Raw genomic sequence first — 15,164 nt, forward strand, 5'->3', positions numbered from 1 at the left:
GTAACAAAGCGTTTTTGTTATAACAATGGGGACAACCGCAAAGACAGTAAACGGTCATGTGTGTGATGTTACAATGTCTAAAAATTGTTTTAATCCAAAGTGCCATTTGGTTGTATTTAACTTTAAATACCCTGCTCTCGGTCCAAAAAGGAACAGAGCCAGACCGCTGTTATTTATACCCTCGGTGTACTTTTTGACCAAGGTCGGCTGGAAAAGGCTTCAGCTCACACACACACAGAGAAAAAAAATCAAGCATAAAAAGTCAAAATGAAGAAAAAGGAAAGAAAGGTTGATTTGATCACATTACAGAGGAGCACAGTATTAATCCTACTTGATTATATGACGCCGCCTTGTGGTCAGCATTGGGCATTGCACAGTCATGAAACAACATATATATGTATACAATCATAATACAAGCAACCATCTCCAAAAAACACACACATTTCATACTACTAGAAGACTCATTCTTTTTTTTTTTTTTCCAGTCAGATAACCAGGCTTAAAGTTGGAGTATAAAATATTAGACATCACACATATTGAGAATTGATGAATATTGAAATATTAGAGAAGCTGTAAAAAAATATATACGCGGACCACTTCCTTGTTTGCCAACTTGAAAGCTATCCAACATTATGTGGTGGTGAGCGGGTTCTGTGTATGTTGTGTTAAAAAGCAACTAAAGTGAAAAAAAGAATACTGAGACTCGTCCTTCAACTGTCTGACTGAGCAAATCGGTGAAACACACAATACATTGTGCGCCGCTTGACCCAAGTGCATTTTTCCCAGCTAAGAGAGAGACTTTGGTCGAACCTTGGGGAAAAGCTGAGGGAATAAACACACAAGAATAAATAAATAAGTTCCTTGTTCTCAGGGACCATCCAAAAAGAACTAAAAAAAAAAAGCCTTGGCATATTCATGCCAGGCCAGTAGTTGGCGATGTTACCTCTAAGGGGTGACAGTAACATACGGGACAGAAAATTGTAGTCTTACCCCAAAGTAGTTGCTGGGTACGAAGCCCTCGCGGCCACACAGCGAGGCCCACCACCAGTCGGAGCCGTCAACCTTCTGCAGGATGGTGACCATGTCCCCCTCTCGGAAGGTGAGCTCGTCCGAGGCCTGCGCCGGGTAACTCCACAAGGCGTACAGCACTCCGCTGTTCTCCGTGCCCATCGCCTCCTCCACGCCTGACAAAAGCATCATGGACACAAACGTGAAGTCAGACAGGAACATCAAAAACACAAACGTGAAGCGAGATAGGAACATCAAAGACACAAACGTAGAGTTCAACTCAAAGACATCAACGACATGACAAACGTGGAGTTCAACGTCCGCATTGTCGCCTCAGAATAACAAAAGAAAAACAGAATGAAATGAATTATGGCGACATCAGAGACCCAACCGAAAATAAAAGAAAAACTTAAAGAACTTAATTATGGCAAAATCAAAGACACAAATTTAAAAACAGCCTATATTTGAATGCACGTCTCTCACCTCTCAGGAAGCTCTCACACTCCTCAAAGCCGACGGCGTACGGGTCGCACTTCTGTGCGGCCGTGGCGCCGTCGCTCTCAGTCATAGCCATGACAGCCGCGCCGTTCCTCACCAGGAACTCGCACAGCGGCCGGTCGTTGCACGACGCCGCGCAGTGCAGCGGAGTCCTGCCGCACACAAAACGTCAAAGCGCTCTGACGTTTAACGATATACCCCCCCCCCCCCCATGTAGACATTTACCATCCGTGGCTGTCCGGCGCGCTGACATTGGCGCCGATGCGAACCAGGAAATCCACCACATTATAATGGCCGCCACAGATGGCGTTGTGGAGCGCCGTGATACCCTCGTCGTTCGGCTGGCTCGGGTCCGGCATCTGCGGGGACGCAGAAAGCTTCCACTTAGTCATAACTGATTTTTTGCATGGAAAAGAACGTAATGGAACGTAAAGCTTCCCTGACAATGACAGTGGTAAAATTAGCGTTAGCATTAGCACCTCTTGTACGGCCCGCTGCACTGTTTCCAGCTCTCCCACCAGCGCACCGTCCAGCGCCAGCACCAGCGGGCTCAGGCGGGCTCGTCTCCCGGAACTTTTGCGCTCCCGGCTGGCCCTCAGGATAGAATGGTAGTTCTGAAGGGACAAACACGGTTTGAGCTGGGATTCAAATGCATATACAGCAGGAAAGGTCCGGAAGGTTTCTGTTTTCGTACTCTGCAATCTTGGAGGGTGGTGGCCTGGAGCGGTCGCGGCGGAGGAAGCGCACCGCTGTTGTCCTCCCCCTCGGAGGAGCTGCTGGTCTCACTGCCGCCTTCCTCGCCCTTGTGCCGCCGCTCCTTACGCTGGAAGAGTTTGTTGATGAGCTTCTTGTACTGGTTGGGTTCGTACTGCGACGCCTTCTTCAGGGGCTGCGACGGTTCGACCGAGCCGCGCCTCTTCAGAGGTCGAGGGATCTCCGAGCGGATGCGAAGCAGCTCCTCTATGTCGGGAATTTCCTGGCTCTGGGCCTCGGGGGCTACCATGGGCTGGAGCCGGGTAGGACTGAGGGGCCGGGGAGGGCCCTCGTGGATAATGGGTACGTGGTGAACTAAGTCCAGTCTGGACAGCTCAGCGTCGATGTCACCTGGGTTCAATGCTGCCAAGAAGGAATGAGACAACTTGTTCATTGTGTGAATTAAGACTCTTGGTCCGGGAAACCTTGACGTGAGGCAAATGTTTGAAGATGAAGATTTTTCTTTTTTTTTTACCGTCGCTGTAAATGGCCGGCTGTCTGAGTTCAGGCGGCGGCTGCATGGCGGCCTGGTTGAAGAAGAAATTTCTGGATCCGCCAGTCTGGTAAGGAGCCTCCCATTGGTCTCCATGGTGCCCCCCTGGAGTCATTCTGGCGGACGTGGCTCCCCACTGAGGGTTCTGGAGACGCATGATGACGGAGAGCGGGATGGGCCTGCCTTGGCGAGATTGGGCAGCAGCGGGCGGAATGGAAATCCGGGAAATGATGGGTTGCTGGTGGTACTGATGGGATTGGGTCGACGACGACACGTCCGGGAAGACTGACACCCGAGTGTTCCTTGGCAGGGAGCTGTGAGAGAACTGGACAGGCGGAGCGCGAGGATTCTGAAAAGGAAAACAGTCATTTGTTTTGGTCTCGGAAAATTGGTTGTCGGTCCTCACAAGTCGGACTTTTCCTTCGCACCTTTTTGGGGCTGGGGGCTGGTGAAGGCCCATCTAGGTTGGACTCTCTCCAGTTACTGTTGGGCACGGTGGCTCTGATCCAATCGCTCTCTGGAAGGAGACAAAAGGCCCATTGGATGACATTTTCTACTGGTTTGTCCCACTCGGCGCACAAGAGACTGACTAACTGTCATAAGTGTGGTGAGGCTTGCTATCGAAGGACATGTCTAGATCCGTCTCGTTCCACTTGCCGGGACTCTTTTGCTTCTGCACGCCCTCGTCTGGGAGAAACCACATAACAGGATTGAGAGGTTTTTTTTGTGTGCCTAGCAAATTTCATATCCCTTAGAAAAACTGATTTGGTTTCGAACAGCACAGCAGAAATGACCCCAAAGAACTCAAAATGTCGATTTCTTTGGAGTAACGACGATAACAATAGTGGGTGTGTACTCGTGCCGTAATTATAAGTGTTGTGATTTGAGCTGATTTGTATCGTGTGCCCGCTGGGATTTGTCAAATACTGGGTGGGTATGCAAACCTGTTCTACAACTGTGTGTTTCCCAATAGATGGTGAAAACCATCAGATCTGCAGAAACTCACTCAGCAATTGAGCAGCAGCAGCAGCTCCACCTTCCTAAGCAATGCGAAGCCTTCTTGCCACGTTGTTACATCACGTCCAACACAAATCGGTATGTTTACTTAGTGCCGACTCGACTAAAAAGGAATTTAAAATGATACTAATGTATTTCCTCATCTAGAGGCTGCTGTTTGTTTTATTGATTCCGATTCAAAGGCGGGAAGGTCTTTTCCACGTTTTTTTTTTTCCCCTGACCATTTTTTTAAAATATTTTTAACGTTTTTATTTTTACAATGAAAATTAGAGCGTCGGAATTTGTTTTGTCTGTTATTTTTCATGACACAGTCAAATGAAAAGCTCCTCACCTGGTTGTCTGAAAGTAAAAGCCCGAGGAAGCGTTTCTGCCGCCGGATGATGAAAAGCTAAAGGTGAGGGACCCCGGTCGGGCCGAGGCGACCCGCGACCGTCGAAGGGGCTGAGCCGGTTGGGCGAGGACAGGGGTCGGTGAGAGGCGGCGGTGCGATTGGGGGACGAGCTCCTCTCCATGTAGCCCACCGAACCGCGGGGACTCCAATCGTAGCTTCTCCTCTGGCTGTGGGGCGAATGCTTGGGGCTCAAAGCACCCTGGGGCAGAGGCGAGGCGGCCCGACTGATCTTGGGCGAGGAAACCGAGCTGACTGAAGGCACCGGGGAAGTGGGTGCACTTTTGATCATGGTGACCATGGAGTCCATCGGGTGGAGGGTTGATGCGCTGGGTGTGTACGGCGGTGACATTGAGCTGGTGTTATTCCAGCTGCTCGACCCCCTCAGTGAGTTGGACGTGCTGGATGGTGAGGAGATGTGCTGCTGTTGAGGAACCTGTGCACACACAGAAACGTTTACACCCTCGAAGCTCCAAACGCTGTGTATCTGCGCGTACCGGATATTCACGGCGCTGTGCGTCCGGTGGTCCAGAGGAGGCCGTCCTCATCATGGAGCTGAACTCTTTGTCAAGCTCGTCCGCGCTGGCCAGCGATGCGCTTAGGTCGTCGTTCATCGTCTGGACTGGAGAGCGCCAAATCGCAAAACGGTCAATTAGTTCAAAGGATGCTTGACAGGGTGATTAAATAGAAATCGGGGGGGACTTACACAGTAGGTTGCTGCCATAGGTGTTCTGAGAAGCCATGGCTGTCAGGCAGCGACGTTCAACTCCTGGAAAAATGGGATTTATTTTTTTTATCTTGATTTCCACTCATTTTGTGTACAGTTCCGGTGCCAGTTGGACCCTTTCAAGCCGTGATGGTCTTTGTTGTTCTACTTTGGTGTGGTCCCACCTCGCTACTGAGGAGCCTTGCACAATTATCAGGTATGTTGAACCGTTTACGTCCTCCCCAAGGGGCAAACGTGCAAAAACTCAACCGTCCACACCCTTTTTGTTTGTGTCGAGGTGAGGCAGACATGCCCCAAGTGCCCAGACTATAATTATGCATCCACTTGTGGAAGTAATTAAATAAAAATAAAGTTGAATAATTAAATAACCAACTAAATTAATTGATAGATGAACATATGAATTGATTAAATTAAATATCAATCTAATAAATATTAAATAAATAAATGGATATGCACTCACCCTCGATAGAAAGATAAAATTAAATAACTAAATTAATTAATAGATAAATAAACGTACAATCATTAAATCAATAAAATATCAATGGACTGTATTAAATAAATAAATAGATGGATGAATACATAAATATATATGAATAAATAAATGGATACACACACACCATGTGCAGATAAGCAGTACTGAATCAACAAATGAGAAGTAAAGTCAAGCGTTTTGCAAACCTAAACTTCCTCAACACTAAACTCAAGTGTTGCCAATTATACATCACATGCAACACTTGTGCATATTTCCCGATAGATAAACGAGTGGCACTGTGAGAGACATCTGGCAAATCCGAACCACCATTAGCCAGGCACCTCGGAAGAGGTTCACACTATCGATAAGATCGGCCGTGCGGGACTAACAGTCGCATTCCACAGCAGACCTTCAACGTCATCCCTCCCCCTCCCACACACACATCTTATCTTTGTCAAGAGAGTGCGCAACACAAAGCCAGATCACGCATCACGGTCCGGCCCCTCCGCTTCCTGGCATGACACCCCCACTCCGACCCGTCACTCAATGTTTATTGGACTGCTCATGGCGCTGAGGTTTCTTGTTTGTTTTCTGTCCAAAAGGTCATTTGAACGTCGACGCTTTCGGGGAAGTGACCCAAATTGACAGAAAACTCTGTCAAACAGAGCCAGTGTATTTGAACTCATTTTCGTCAGCAACCTGACCAGTTCAATATGAAACTATGGTTTCCCTTTTTAATTGAATAATTATTATAAAATTAAATATGATAAAAAATACAATAAGTTATATATATATGTAATTATTATAATTTTGTTGACAGAGATTAATACCCGGGTTGCTTAACAGCCCCACCCATGTTTGACTAAGTGAGACAAAATGCGGTCGCAGTGTCCTCGATTCCCACTTTGTTGACCTGCTGATTCACTTTTGGACATTTCTCAAGAGCAGTTGTGCAAAAGGGATCACGTCGCTCTTCCTCTTCCCACCGTTTAGCATGCGACAAAGATCCTTTCACTGACAAGCTCTATGTGTAACAGTTCAGGACAATCACGGTCGGTTGAGCGGAATACCGAGGTGTGTCCGCTACAATCACTGCTGTGTGTGATTCAAATCCTCCACTGAGATCCGACATCACCTTTTTCGATCTTATCCCTGTTTCCACAATTTCCTTCCACCTGAATTCTGCTGGCAGGGGATGCAATGTCAGATTGTCAAACTTCGGCAAGACTTTCTGACATGCGAGACTTGCCCAAATCCCACGAGACCGCGGCTAAAACAACCACAAGACTACCAAAAAACAAATCCCATGAACCTCGACTAAATCTTCTAAGGTTTTCATTGTGTAATAGAAGCCAAATCTAGCTCGCAGCAGGTCCTCAATTCCATCATGTTGAGCTAAGTCTGTGACCTGTCACCTACCAAGAATGCCTCACTCAGTCTTTTCTATTTGCAGACAATGACAAGAGTTACGCCCTAGTTCCTCAACTCTCCACTGCCTTGCAAGCCACAGAGGTAGGTGCTTGACGTAGCCTCATAAAAAAAAACACAAAAAAAAAACGTACCAAACAAGCAAGCACACATTCTGTTCACCAAAGGCAAAGAAAACTGGCCCGGCAATAAAAATAATGTTTCTCAATCTGTGTGTGATCTATAATCACCTTTTTGAATTAGTCATCAAAAGATTAAAAATAATATATATATATAATGTAAAAATAAAATATATATAAAAATATGTGTATAGTGTTTATTTATTTTCAAGCTAACATTGTGTTTCAATTCTGGGCTGAATATAATTTCAATATTTAACTGGTCTGGTTAAGTATTAATGAAAGATTAGTTTGTACATGTTAGCCGCCACAATCATTCAGGCACGATTCAAATTGGAAATTTGTTTCAGGAGTAAAAGTTTTTTACATTTTCTTCTCTGCTACGTTTGCCGCACGTGACTCGGGAATCTGTCGGTGTCGCAATACATTCTCAACATTTCTAGACAACAAAGCAGACGGCCATTACACAGATTTGCAGGTCGGTCCCCCCAATTTATATTCCTCTTCCAAGCAATTATGGGCGTTTTTTCTTTTTTTTCTTTTTCGCTCGACTGCCAAAAAGCGAGTGTCGGTGCACAGGAGCAGTGGTGGTTTGGGGCAACGGGCTTTGTGTGTCCTTCCCAAGTGTGATTAAATGCTTTGGGGCGAACCGTACAGAACATGTGGTGCCTATTTGCAGCTGCAAGTTTCACTTTTCCCACCGTGTTTTTTAAATCACTCTAAAAACGCAGAGGCTTAATCATTATTACAGTAAAACCTCCCCCCCCCCCCCCCCCTGAGATTGTACAATTGGGAATTGTGCTGCATTTTTCAGAAGCCTCTTTCAACTTGAGTCACTTCTCAACAGGCAGCAGTTTGGCAACTTCTTCAAAAAGAAACTTCAACTTGATTATGTCCACTGCTGGTTGAAGCTTGCTGTCAAAACTAAACACAAGACAAATGAAATTGCGCAATGTTTCAATCAATCTGGCTAACTGCTGTGTTGTTGTTTTTGTTGTTGTGCTGAACATGAAATTGCAGCAAGGGGCCACACAACACTCGGCCACGCGCCACTCGGACATTCTGCAAGCAGGTGGATTTGCTTGCAGACGTGAGTTGGCTTTCCACATCCCAAGTATGTGTCAATCCCTCGTGTCAAGCTTCAGGCCAAAAATCCTTCAGGGTTCGAGTTCTGAACAAGTCCTGATGTGTTCCGCCAACACAGCATTAAAAGTAGTCGTGTGTGTGACTTTTCGCTAGTTTATTTCATTCATCCATTTTCGTTTGCACTTTAGGGTCACGGGTTACTATGACAACTTAGTCTTCTATTAACCGAAAATGTTTTTGAAATCTGAGAGCAAATTTGAAAAAAAGAAAGAAAAAAAAAGTCACGTAAGCACAAGAGAGAGAACATGCAAAGAAGAATTTCGAACCTTGAACATCCAAATGACGTGTTAATCCGCATTCTCCTTATCATATCTCAAGTAGGGCCAACTGAGTGAATTTTTTCACAAACAAGCAATAAAGTTTTCTCGAATACTTTCTGAAGCACCCTCAGGGATTTGTTCCTGCAACAATTACTATCATAACAAATCTGATTGTACTTATTACATTGTAATAGTCCTAAATTGTGGCAATAAAGTCACATGAATGAACATGAAATTGGTTCAAATCGGAATGAAACTCAGACAAATCTGGGTCGTTGCTTTGATCCCCGCATGGAATTAATCGTGCAGGAACAGGAACAGGCTGCGGTGTTTCAATGGATGCAAGCCAGACGGTTACAAAATTAGTTACATCTGATGTTCATTAGTTCAGAAGAAAATATAAAACCACCCTTGCCTCTCAGAATTCCACACAATGGACTGTAACGTCACTTTTAAGGGGGGGGGGGGGTCACTTTCCTTGCAGGAATGCACATGAGAAGTCGCTTACCTCAAAGAAAACGGAAAGCTCTTGTCCTCCTCCCTTTGAGATTGAGAGAGAGAAAATCTGCGTGTCCTGATCCTGGAACACTTTTTTTTCTAAGCTTCCTGAAGTCGGCTGCCCAGTCACAGTGTGTGTTATTTCCTCCAGGCGTGCACACACACATAGCTCTAGGTCCGCCCCTGCTCCTCCTCCCTACATAAACGCAAGTAACCCGAGCCAGGTGTTTGTGCCACAGCTGGCCAGGTATAACATGCCGCCCCTTCATTTTTTACGACAGATTTTCTTTTCTTGGCATTAGTGGGGGGTTTTTTTTTTTTGTATGTTATTCATGCATTTTTCAAATTTCCAAACTATTTAGTAAGTTAAGGTTTAAGTTTGAAAACTAGACATAGTAATCGACTAACAACGTCATTGAATGAATGTAGTCTTTGTCGTGCGTGCTTTTGACAGAACAGCGTCACCGACGTGCCAGCGCGACGTCTGATTGGTGACCTGGCTAACCATGTGATTGGCTTTTTCACACCTAGGCCCGCCCCTGAACGTGAACGCACTTCCGCCCCAAGATGGTCGTCGGCGCCTTTCCAATCGCCAAGCTCCTCTACCTCGGAGTGAAGCAGTTGAGCAAGCCCGTCGCTAACCGGATAAAAGCTGGGGCACGGAGGAGCGAATTTTTTAAGAATTACGTCTGCATGCCGCCGGCTCAGCGTGAGTAATCGATCTTTAAGGGTGTCTAGTGACCGCTAGACGCAAGTGTCAGACGTGCACGGACATACATTCGCCGATGACCAATGAGAATGCTCCTGGTAAAACCTCATATCCAATAGACGTCGTGAATACACGTGACTGACCAATAGTAGACAAGAACAGGCGGGCTGGGCGTTTCTTGATTGTCATTGAGTGTAGCTAGTGTAGCATCACACGGCGACTTGTAGTTATTAAAAAAATAGCAATTTAATTTAAATTGATCAGGACACCTAACTAGTGATTGTCCGGCCACCATGTACATTGATGTAGTTACTTGAAACAGCCTTAGCTAAATGCCGTTAAATAGAAGCCATAAAGTAGCCTCTGAGTAAATATGGTACACTTACACGTTGTTGTGTTTTTTGTTGTTGTTGTTTTTTAAACGATTTAGCCTCTGTCCATTCTTATTTACACATATAACCAATATAGGCTTTTGGGCAAAAATATAAATAAAAACTAAACATGTTCCAGTATTTCAGAGAACTGAATCATACCAGCCTCTATTTAGGTGTTTGTACCCCCTTATAAAATATGTCATTTGATCACTGTCATTGCAGTGTACCACTGGGTTGAGATGAGAACCAAGATGCGCATCATGGGTTTCCGTGGTGCCAGCATTAAGCCACTGAACGAGGAAGCAGCGGCGGAGCTTGGCGCCGAGCTGCTGGGCGAGACGTTGATCTTCCTCGTGGGCGGCGGATGCATGGTGCTGGAGTACACCAGGCAGGCGGTCAACTCGCGTAACAAGGAGGACGAGCTCAACGAGACGCTCACCAGCCTTCAGACTCAAATAGCAGAGCTCACGTTCACCACAGAGACGCTAAGCGCTCAGCTGAGAGAGGTGAACAGGCAGCTAGTCTCCTTTCCTACGCCCACCAAAAAGTGAGGAAATGGCGTAAACGTGGTACGCGTATGGACGTAAGAAGACTTGATTGCAACATGTAAAGCCTGAAGCTGCTACTTCACTGCTACTCCTGCATGGAGGAAGAAGTGGACATAACATCAGGGCGATGTGTTTTGGAATTGCAACTGTGTGCAAATAAGTGGATTGCTATGACATTCATAGTGTATTTTCTGTGGTTGATATTGCATGTTCATTACAAAGTGGAATTGAGAATTGAATCAACAAATTCAAAAGTTAGTATCTGATGATGGCATCTGTTTGGATATTTAATAACTTGGGAGAGGCTCGGTTAATAATTAACATGCCTCGAGTGTAGATGGGGAAAAGGAAGTGCTTAGTCAATATCACTGCGAATCACTTTGCGGATTTATGTGTAACTGCCATAATGGGTGAACGATGGTGTAAAATAAAGACGATGATGCCATTAATAATGAATTTGCTGTAAAAACGTAGTGGTGGTAAATTTAATGTCATACGCTGCTAAAAAAACTCTTTTTAAGCAGATTAATCTATTGAATATCAGAGGAAAAAAATTGCACGCGGAATATAGGGCATAAAATTACTGATGGAAAAAAATGCTCTATTGTGGGCAATCTCAAACTACATTACCCAGTATTCTTCAAGCACCGCCATTACGTCACTTCCTCTTTGAAACGCGCGTTCTCATTTACGATACTACAACCAATACTTCATTTTCACGATAAATTAGTGTTAAAACACAAAATCCAGCACTCGAATATAAAATAGTTGAAATTACGTGTGTTTTTTTTTTAACTCGCTCAAACTCATCTAATGGCGTTAAGTGACTGGTCCGCTAGAGGGCAGTCGTCGCGCTTTTCATCTACCTCGCTTTTGTTGGCCACAAGACGAGCGGTGGGCAAGGTACAAATCATTGCAGGACTTGTGTTTGTTTTCTTGCTTCGACACGCGAATGCTCAGCAAAGTGCCCAACTTGCATGCGAAGCCAATGCACGTTTTCTTTTCTAGCTGTAGTGTTTCGTTTTGCGCTCAATGCATCGTAATGAAGCTTGCCATAAGCTAGGTATGGCTAATATCAAACGCGATAAAAGCCAAAACGATAAACAACAGGATTTATAAACCTGTGTAAATAGTAGGTAGTTTTGTTTGGTAACGCTTATAAATACGCCGTTACCCCCTTTCCTTACGTGTTTTCTTAATTTACAGCCGTTTAGCCAAACTACAAATATTAGCTGTCAATTTTGTGGGGGGGGGGCGCCCTTTTAAGTTAATTACAACGCTGTAAACTTTGCCAAATGTCATCCCTGCGCTTTTTCTTCCCAGCCTTTATTTTGCGCGCACGCTAAGCAACGTGATGAGTTTTGACGTGATGAAACTGAAACTAAACGAGCTCAAGAGCGAGCTCCAGCGTCGCGGTTTGAACGCCATCGGTCTGAAGGTGGACCTGGTCAGGCGGCTCAAGTCGGCGCTGGACAAGGAAGCACTCGGAAGGGTCCAAACGGAAGAGCTGCAAGGTAAACACACCCTGGCATTTTAACACATTGATTCAGCAAGTTACCCAACAAGAGCTATTTTTTGGATACATGTTGCAGTTACAGGGTAAATGCAACAAACCCATTTCTCTGTGTATATTCACAGCCGAGGCTTTTGCTGGAAGCGACAGCGATCCACTGCTTGAGGAAGACGGAGGGAGTGACTCGGGAAGCTGCTACGAGGAAGAGGAGGCAGAGTTTGAGGCGGATTCCGAGTCTGGCTGCAGCACGATCGACTTAAACGCCAACGCCGAGCTTCCGAAAACTGCCCCCATACCTGAGATGGTGGTCAAACTTGAAGTGGATGAAAAGGAAGACATCATCAAAGAAGGTGCGTGACAGTTAAAAAATGTCAATCTTTGAATATGTGATGAGTGAACTGCTTTTCTTGAGATGCTGCTGTTGGGGCTCAGGCTGACCAAATGTTATTAATTGCTCCTTCATTACAGAAATGAAGGAGGAACTCATCATTGAGAAGAACCCAGAGACGCAGGAGCAGTTGAAGGTGGAGTCGGAGATAACTGGACAGCACGGCCAAAAGCGACGGTGCGAGGAAAGCAGCGGTGACAACAACTTTGAACAATCCCAGGAGAAGAGGTACGTCCAAAACTGAATGTGTCAAGAGGAAGTTTGAATTACCATTCTTTTAAGATGAGTGAGGAGTTGCTGAAGCTTCTTGCCTGTCTGAGGAGCACTTGTTGGAATCATAATTTTTATTAGCATTTATATATTTACTTTTTTTAAACTGGTTTATTCCCTTTAAGCCCGTTTTTACTTTGAGCAAATGAATGGTTGCCAGTACTGACGTGAAGGAATTCTTAATTTACAGATCATGGAACATGCAAAGATCTCCCGCCAGTTGGCAGTCTGGAGACGAAAGGTAAAAAAATATATATATATTTTCTACATCCCAGTGCAGCAAAAAATAATAATTTATTTGTGATTTGTATATTTTGCATGTCAAGCAGTAATTCCAGTTCCACACCTGTTGGCAGTGTGAACAAAGGTAAAAAAAAAATAAATAATCCTCCATCTCACAACACAGGAATGTAAAAAAAAAAAAAGATTAATTGCATCTCATTTATATAATTTACAGATGCTTGGAGCAGAGATGATGTGGAGGACTTTAGCTGGCATGAAGCCGGCTGGGAACCAAATCAATTCTCCTTCACCGCAAGCCCCGGACCACGGAGCGCCGCCGCCGAGTTGGATTCCACCTCGCCGGCCGATTTCCTGGAGCTCTTCCTAACCGCCGAGCTACTCCAACAGATCGCGGATTGGACCAACTCGTACGCTACTCGCTATTTTCAAGCTCAGTCCGAGCGCTTGCCGCATAGCAGGAGTTGCGGCTGGAAACCCGTGTCAGTCGCAGAACTCAAAACTTTATTCGGACTCACGTTTATCACCAGTTATGTCAAAAAGCCAACAATTTCATTATACTGGAGTATGGATGAGGTTGACGCCACGCCCCATTTCGGCCGAACCATGCCGAGGAACAGATTTCAGCTCATATGGAAATTCTTTAAATTCAACAATACCACACCGTTGGACAACAATGACAAAATGTACAAAGTCCGTCCGGTGTTGGACTACATCGTGGAAAAGTTCAAGGAGATGTATCAACCGGGACAAAACATTTGCATTGATGAGGGGATGATGCTTTGTCGGAGCCGCCTATCCTTCAGAGTCTTCAACCCGAAAAAAAACATCAAATATGGAATCAAGTCATACATATTATGCGATTCCGCCACCGGATATTGTTTCAACCTGCAACCCGATGTCAAGGAAACTCCGATGACGTCGGAGATCGTCTTCTCTCTCCTCGATCGTCTCCCGGGTTATGGTTATACGCTGTACATGAACGAGTCTTACAATTCCGTAGCAATGTGTGAGCTTTTATTGGGAGCGGAAACGAATATCTGCGGAAAACTGAAGAACAATAGGGGGGAACCGAAGATCTTTAGGAAGGTGACAAAGAATGAGTTGGGGGTGGAGGACAAGGTTACACGACACAATAAGAGGGTCATGGTAGTAGCGTGGCAGGGAAAGCTCTATGTGACAACTTGCCACAAAGATATATTGAAGGAAGTGCCCCAGAAGGGACAGAAAGATGAGGGTCCTTCCTCAAAGCCGGAGTGTGTCGCAGCGTACAACTCCTCCATGACCGGGGTGCAGAAGCTGGACCAAAAAATTACATACTACCCCTTCGTCCGAAAGTCGACAGACTGGTCCAAGAAGTTTGTTGCCTATCTTTTCCAGCTATGCATGTTTAATGCTCATGTCATCTACAGAGCAAGGCACCCAGAGGAGCGTATAACCCTCTTGGAGTTCATGCGCAGCGTTGTCAAGTCCTGGACTGTGAAGCGCTATGTTCTGGCGCAGGTAAGAAAGGATGAGGAGGGAACGTTTGAGAGGTGTGGGGACTTGGTGGCTCACCGGCCTTGTAAAAGGGCACCACCTAGGACTGACCCAGACAGCAGGCTCGACGGGCAGCTTGCCAAGCACAGACTTGAATACGTGACCACAGCTAGCAGGAGCGTAGACCCACCAAAGCGATCAGGAAGGAGGTGTAGGGTATGCGCTCGCAGAGGTTTGCGCAAAGATACCAGAATGTGGTGCGTGTCCTGTTGTGTCGCTTTGCATCCAGGAGAATGTTTCACAGCTTACCACACTAAACTCAACTACTCTGAATAGTTGTGTAAAAACAGCAAAGCTAAATCTGCGGACAGATTAATTGAACAATTCAAAACATCATACATATTTGTCATTCGTAAAAATTGTACATAGTTGTGTTTGTATAGTAAATATGTTTTCAATGTTGGTGTCACCAAAGCAGAAACAAATGTTTTTGACAGTTTTTTTTCTGCAGGTGTTACAATTTTTGGGGTCAAAACCAAAGGTCAGAGATGAGACTACAACTCAGAATTTAATCACTGAGGTGCTGGTGTCTCTCAAAATTATTTTTAAGTTATTTATTCTTCATTAATTGTGGAGATTGTGTTTTACTAGAGGTAATTGTTGTATAAACGTTTTAATTGTGCAATAAGGGGTTGTATCAGTTTTTTTTTTAACCCAAGCAACATGGCGACTGTTGGCGGGCGTTCTCGTTTAACTACATTACCCAGTATTCTTTAAATTTTTACGTCACTTCCTTTTAATGCACGTGACCTTGATCCCGCTGTCACCAAGTACTG

General features: G+C 45.2%; 3 protein-coding genes and 1 long non-coding RNA gene across 7 annotated transcripts; 3 read left to right on the top strand and 1 right to left on the bottom strand.

Moving 5' to 3' along the window:
- Positions 1-61: 61 nt before the first annotated feature.
- ppp1r13l (protein phosphatase 1, regulatory subunit 13 like) lies at positions 62-8,977 on the bottom strand. 2 transcript variants are annotated; one of them, XM_061281777.1, is made up of 13 exons: positions 8,818-8,977; positions 4,864-4,926; positions 4,655-4,779; positions 4,101-4,593; positions 3,347-3,439; positions 3,181-3,269; positions 2,735-3,101; positions 2,201-2,622; positions 1,986-2,120; positions 1,732-1,865; positions 1,492-1,658; positions 991-1,184; positions 62-822 (listed from the first exon to the last, which is right to left on the bottom strand). In XM_061281777.1, exons 2-13 carry the CDS (start codon positions 4,898-4,900, stop codon positions 787-789), a joined length of 2,292 nt encoding a protein of 763 aa, XP_061137761.1. In that variant the 5' UTR covers positions 4,901-4,926; positions 8,818-8,977; the 3' UTR covers positions 62-786. The 2 variants fall into 2 exon arrangements, with proteins under 2 accessions (XP_061137761.1, XP_061137762.1); XM_061281778.1 differs by lacking the exon at positions 3,347-3,439.
- Positions 3,725-6,992, top strand: LOC133156060 (uncharacterized). Its single transcript, XR_009714777.1, has 3 exons — positions 3,725-3,847; positions 4,982-5,080; positions 6,810-6,992. It is a non-coding gene; the product is annotated as an uncharacterized LOC133156060 (long non-coding RNA).
- A 361-nt stretch (positions 8,978-9,338) lies between the features above and the next one.
- On the top strand, positions 9,339-10,890 carry opa3 (outer mitochondrial membrane lipid metabolism regulator OPA3). Its single transcript, XM_061281805.1, has 2 exons — positions 9,339-9,516; positions 10,113-10,890. Exons 1-2 carry the CDS (start codon positions 9,375-9,377, stop codon positions 10,439-10,441), a joined length of 471 nt encoding a protein of 156 aa, XP_061137789.1. The 5' UTR covers positions 9,339-9,374; the 3' UTR covers positions 10,442-10,890.
- Positions 10,891-11,243: 353 nt separating this feature from the next.
- On the top strand, positions 11,244-15,016 carry LOC133156037 (piggyBac transposable element-derived protein 4-like). Of its 3 annotated transcripts, XM_061281779.1 has the most exons (7): positions 11,244-11,341; positions 11,762-11,952; positions 12,077-12,301; positions 12,420-12,567; positions 12,800-12,850; positions 12,936-12,976; positions 13,067-15,016. In XM_061281779.1, the coding sequence occupies exons 2-7, from the start codon at positions 11,793-11,795 to the stop codon at positions 14,662-14,664; spliced, it is 2,223 nt and encodes a 740-aa protein (XP_061137763.1). In that variant the 5' UTR covers positions 11,244-11,341; positions 11,762-11,792; the 3' UTR covers positions 14,665-15,016. The 3 variants fall into 3 exon arrangements, with proteins under 3 accessions (XP_061137763.1, XP_061137765.1, XP_061137764.1); XM_061281780.1 differs by having other exon boundaries at positions 11,271-11,952; positions 12,939-12,976; XM_061281781.1 differs by lacking the exon at positions 12,936-12,976 and having other exon boundaries at positions 11,270-11,952; positions 13,067-13,232.
- The last annotated feature ends 148 nt before the right edge of the window (positions 15,017-15,164 follow it).

Source organism: Syngnathus typhle, linkage group LG6 (assembly GCF_033458585.1).
Source record: "Syngnathus typhle isolate RoL2023-S1 ecotype Sweden linkage group LG6, RoL_Styp_1.0, whole genome shotgun sequence".
NCBI lineage: Eukaryota > Metazoa > Chordata > Actinopteri > Syngnathiformes > Syngnathidae > Syngnathus > Syngnathus typhle.

Coding starts and splice junctions, on each gene's coding strand:
- opa3 (XM_061281805.1), top strand. CDS start 9,375: ATGGTCGTCGGCGCCTTTCCAATCGCCAAGCTCCTCTACCTCGGAGTG. Junction 9,517..10,112: donor CTGCATGCCGCCGGCTCAGC/GTGAGTAATCGA, acceptor CTGTCATTGCAG/TGTACCACTGGGTTGAGATG.
- LOC133156037 (XM_061281779.1), top strand. CDS start 11,793: ATGAGTTTTGACGTGATGAAACTGAAACTAAACGAGCTCAAGAGCGAG. Junction 11,953..12,076: donor CCAAACGGAAGAGCTGCAAG/GTAAACACACCC, acceptor GTATATTCACAG/CCGAGGCTTTTGCTGGAAGC. Junction 12,851..12,935: donor TGGCAGTCTGGAGACGAAAG/GTAAAAAAATAT, acceptor TTGCATGTCAAG/CAGTAATTCCAGTTCCACAC.
- ppp1r13l (XM_061281777.1), bottom strand. CDS start 4,900: ATGGCTTCTCAGAACACCTATGGCAGCAACCTACTGT. Junction 3,440..4,100: donor TTTTACTTTCAGACAACCAG/GTGAGGAGCTTT, acceptor GGTTTCTCCCAG/ACGAGGGCGTGCAGAAGCAA. Junction 3,270..3,346: donor GCCTCACCACACTTATGACA/GTTAGTCAGTCT, acceptor GTCTCCTTCCAG/AGAGCGATTGGATCAGAGCC.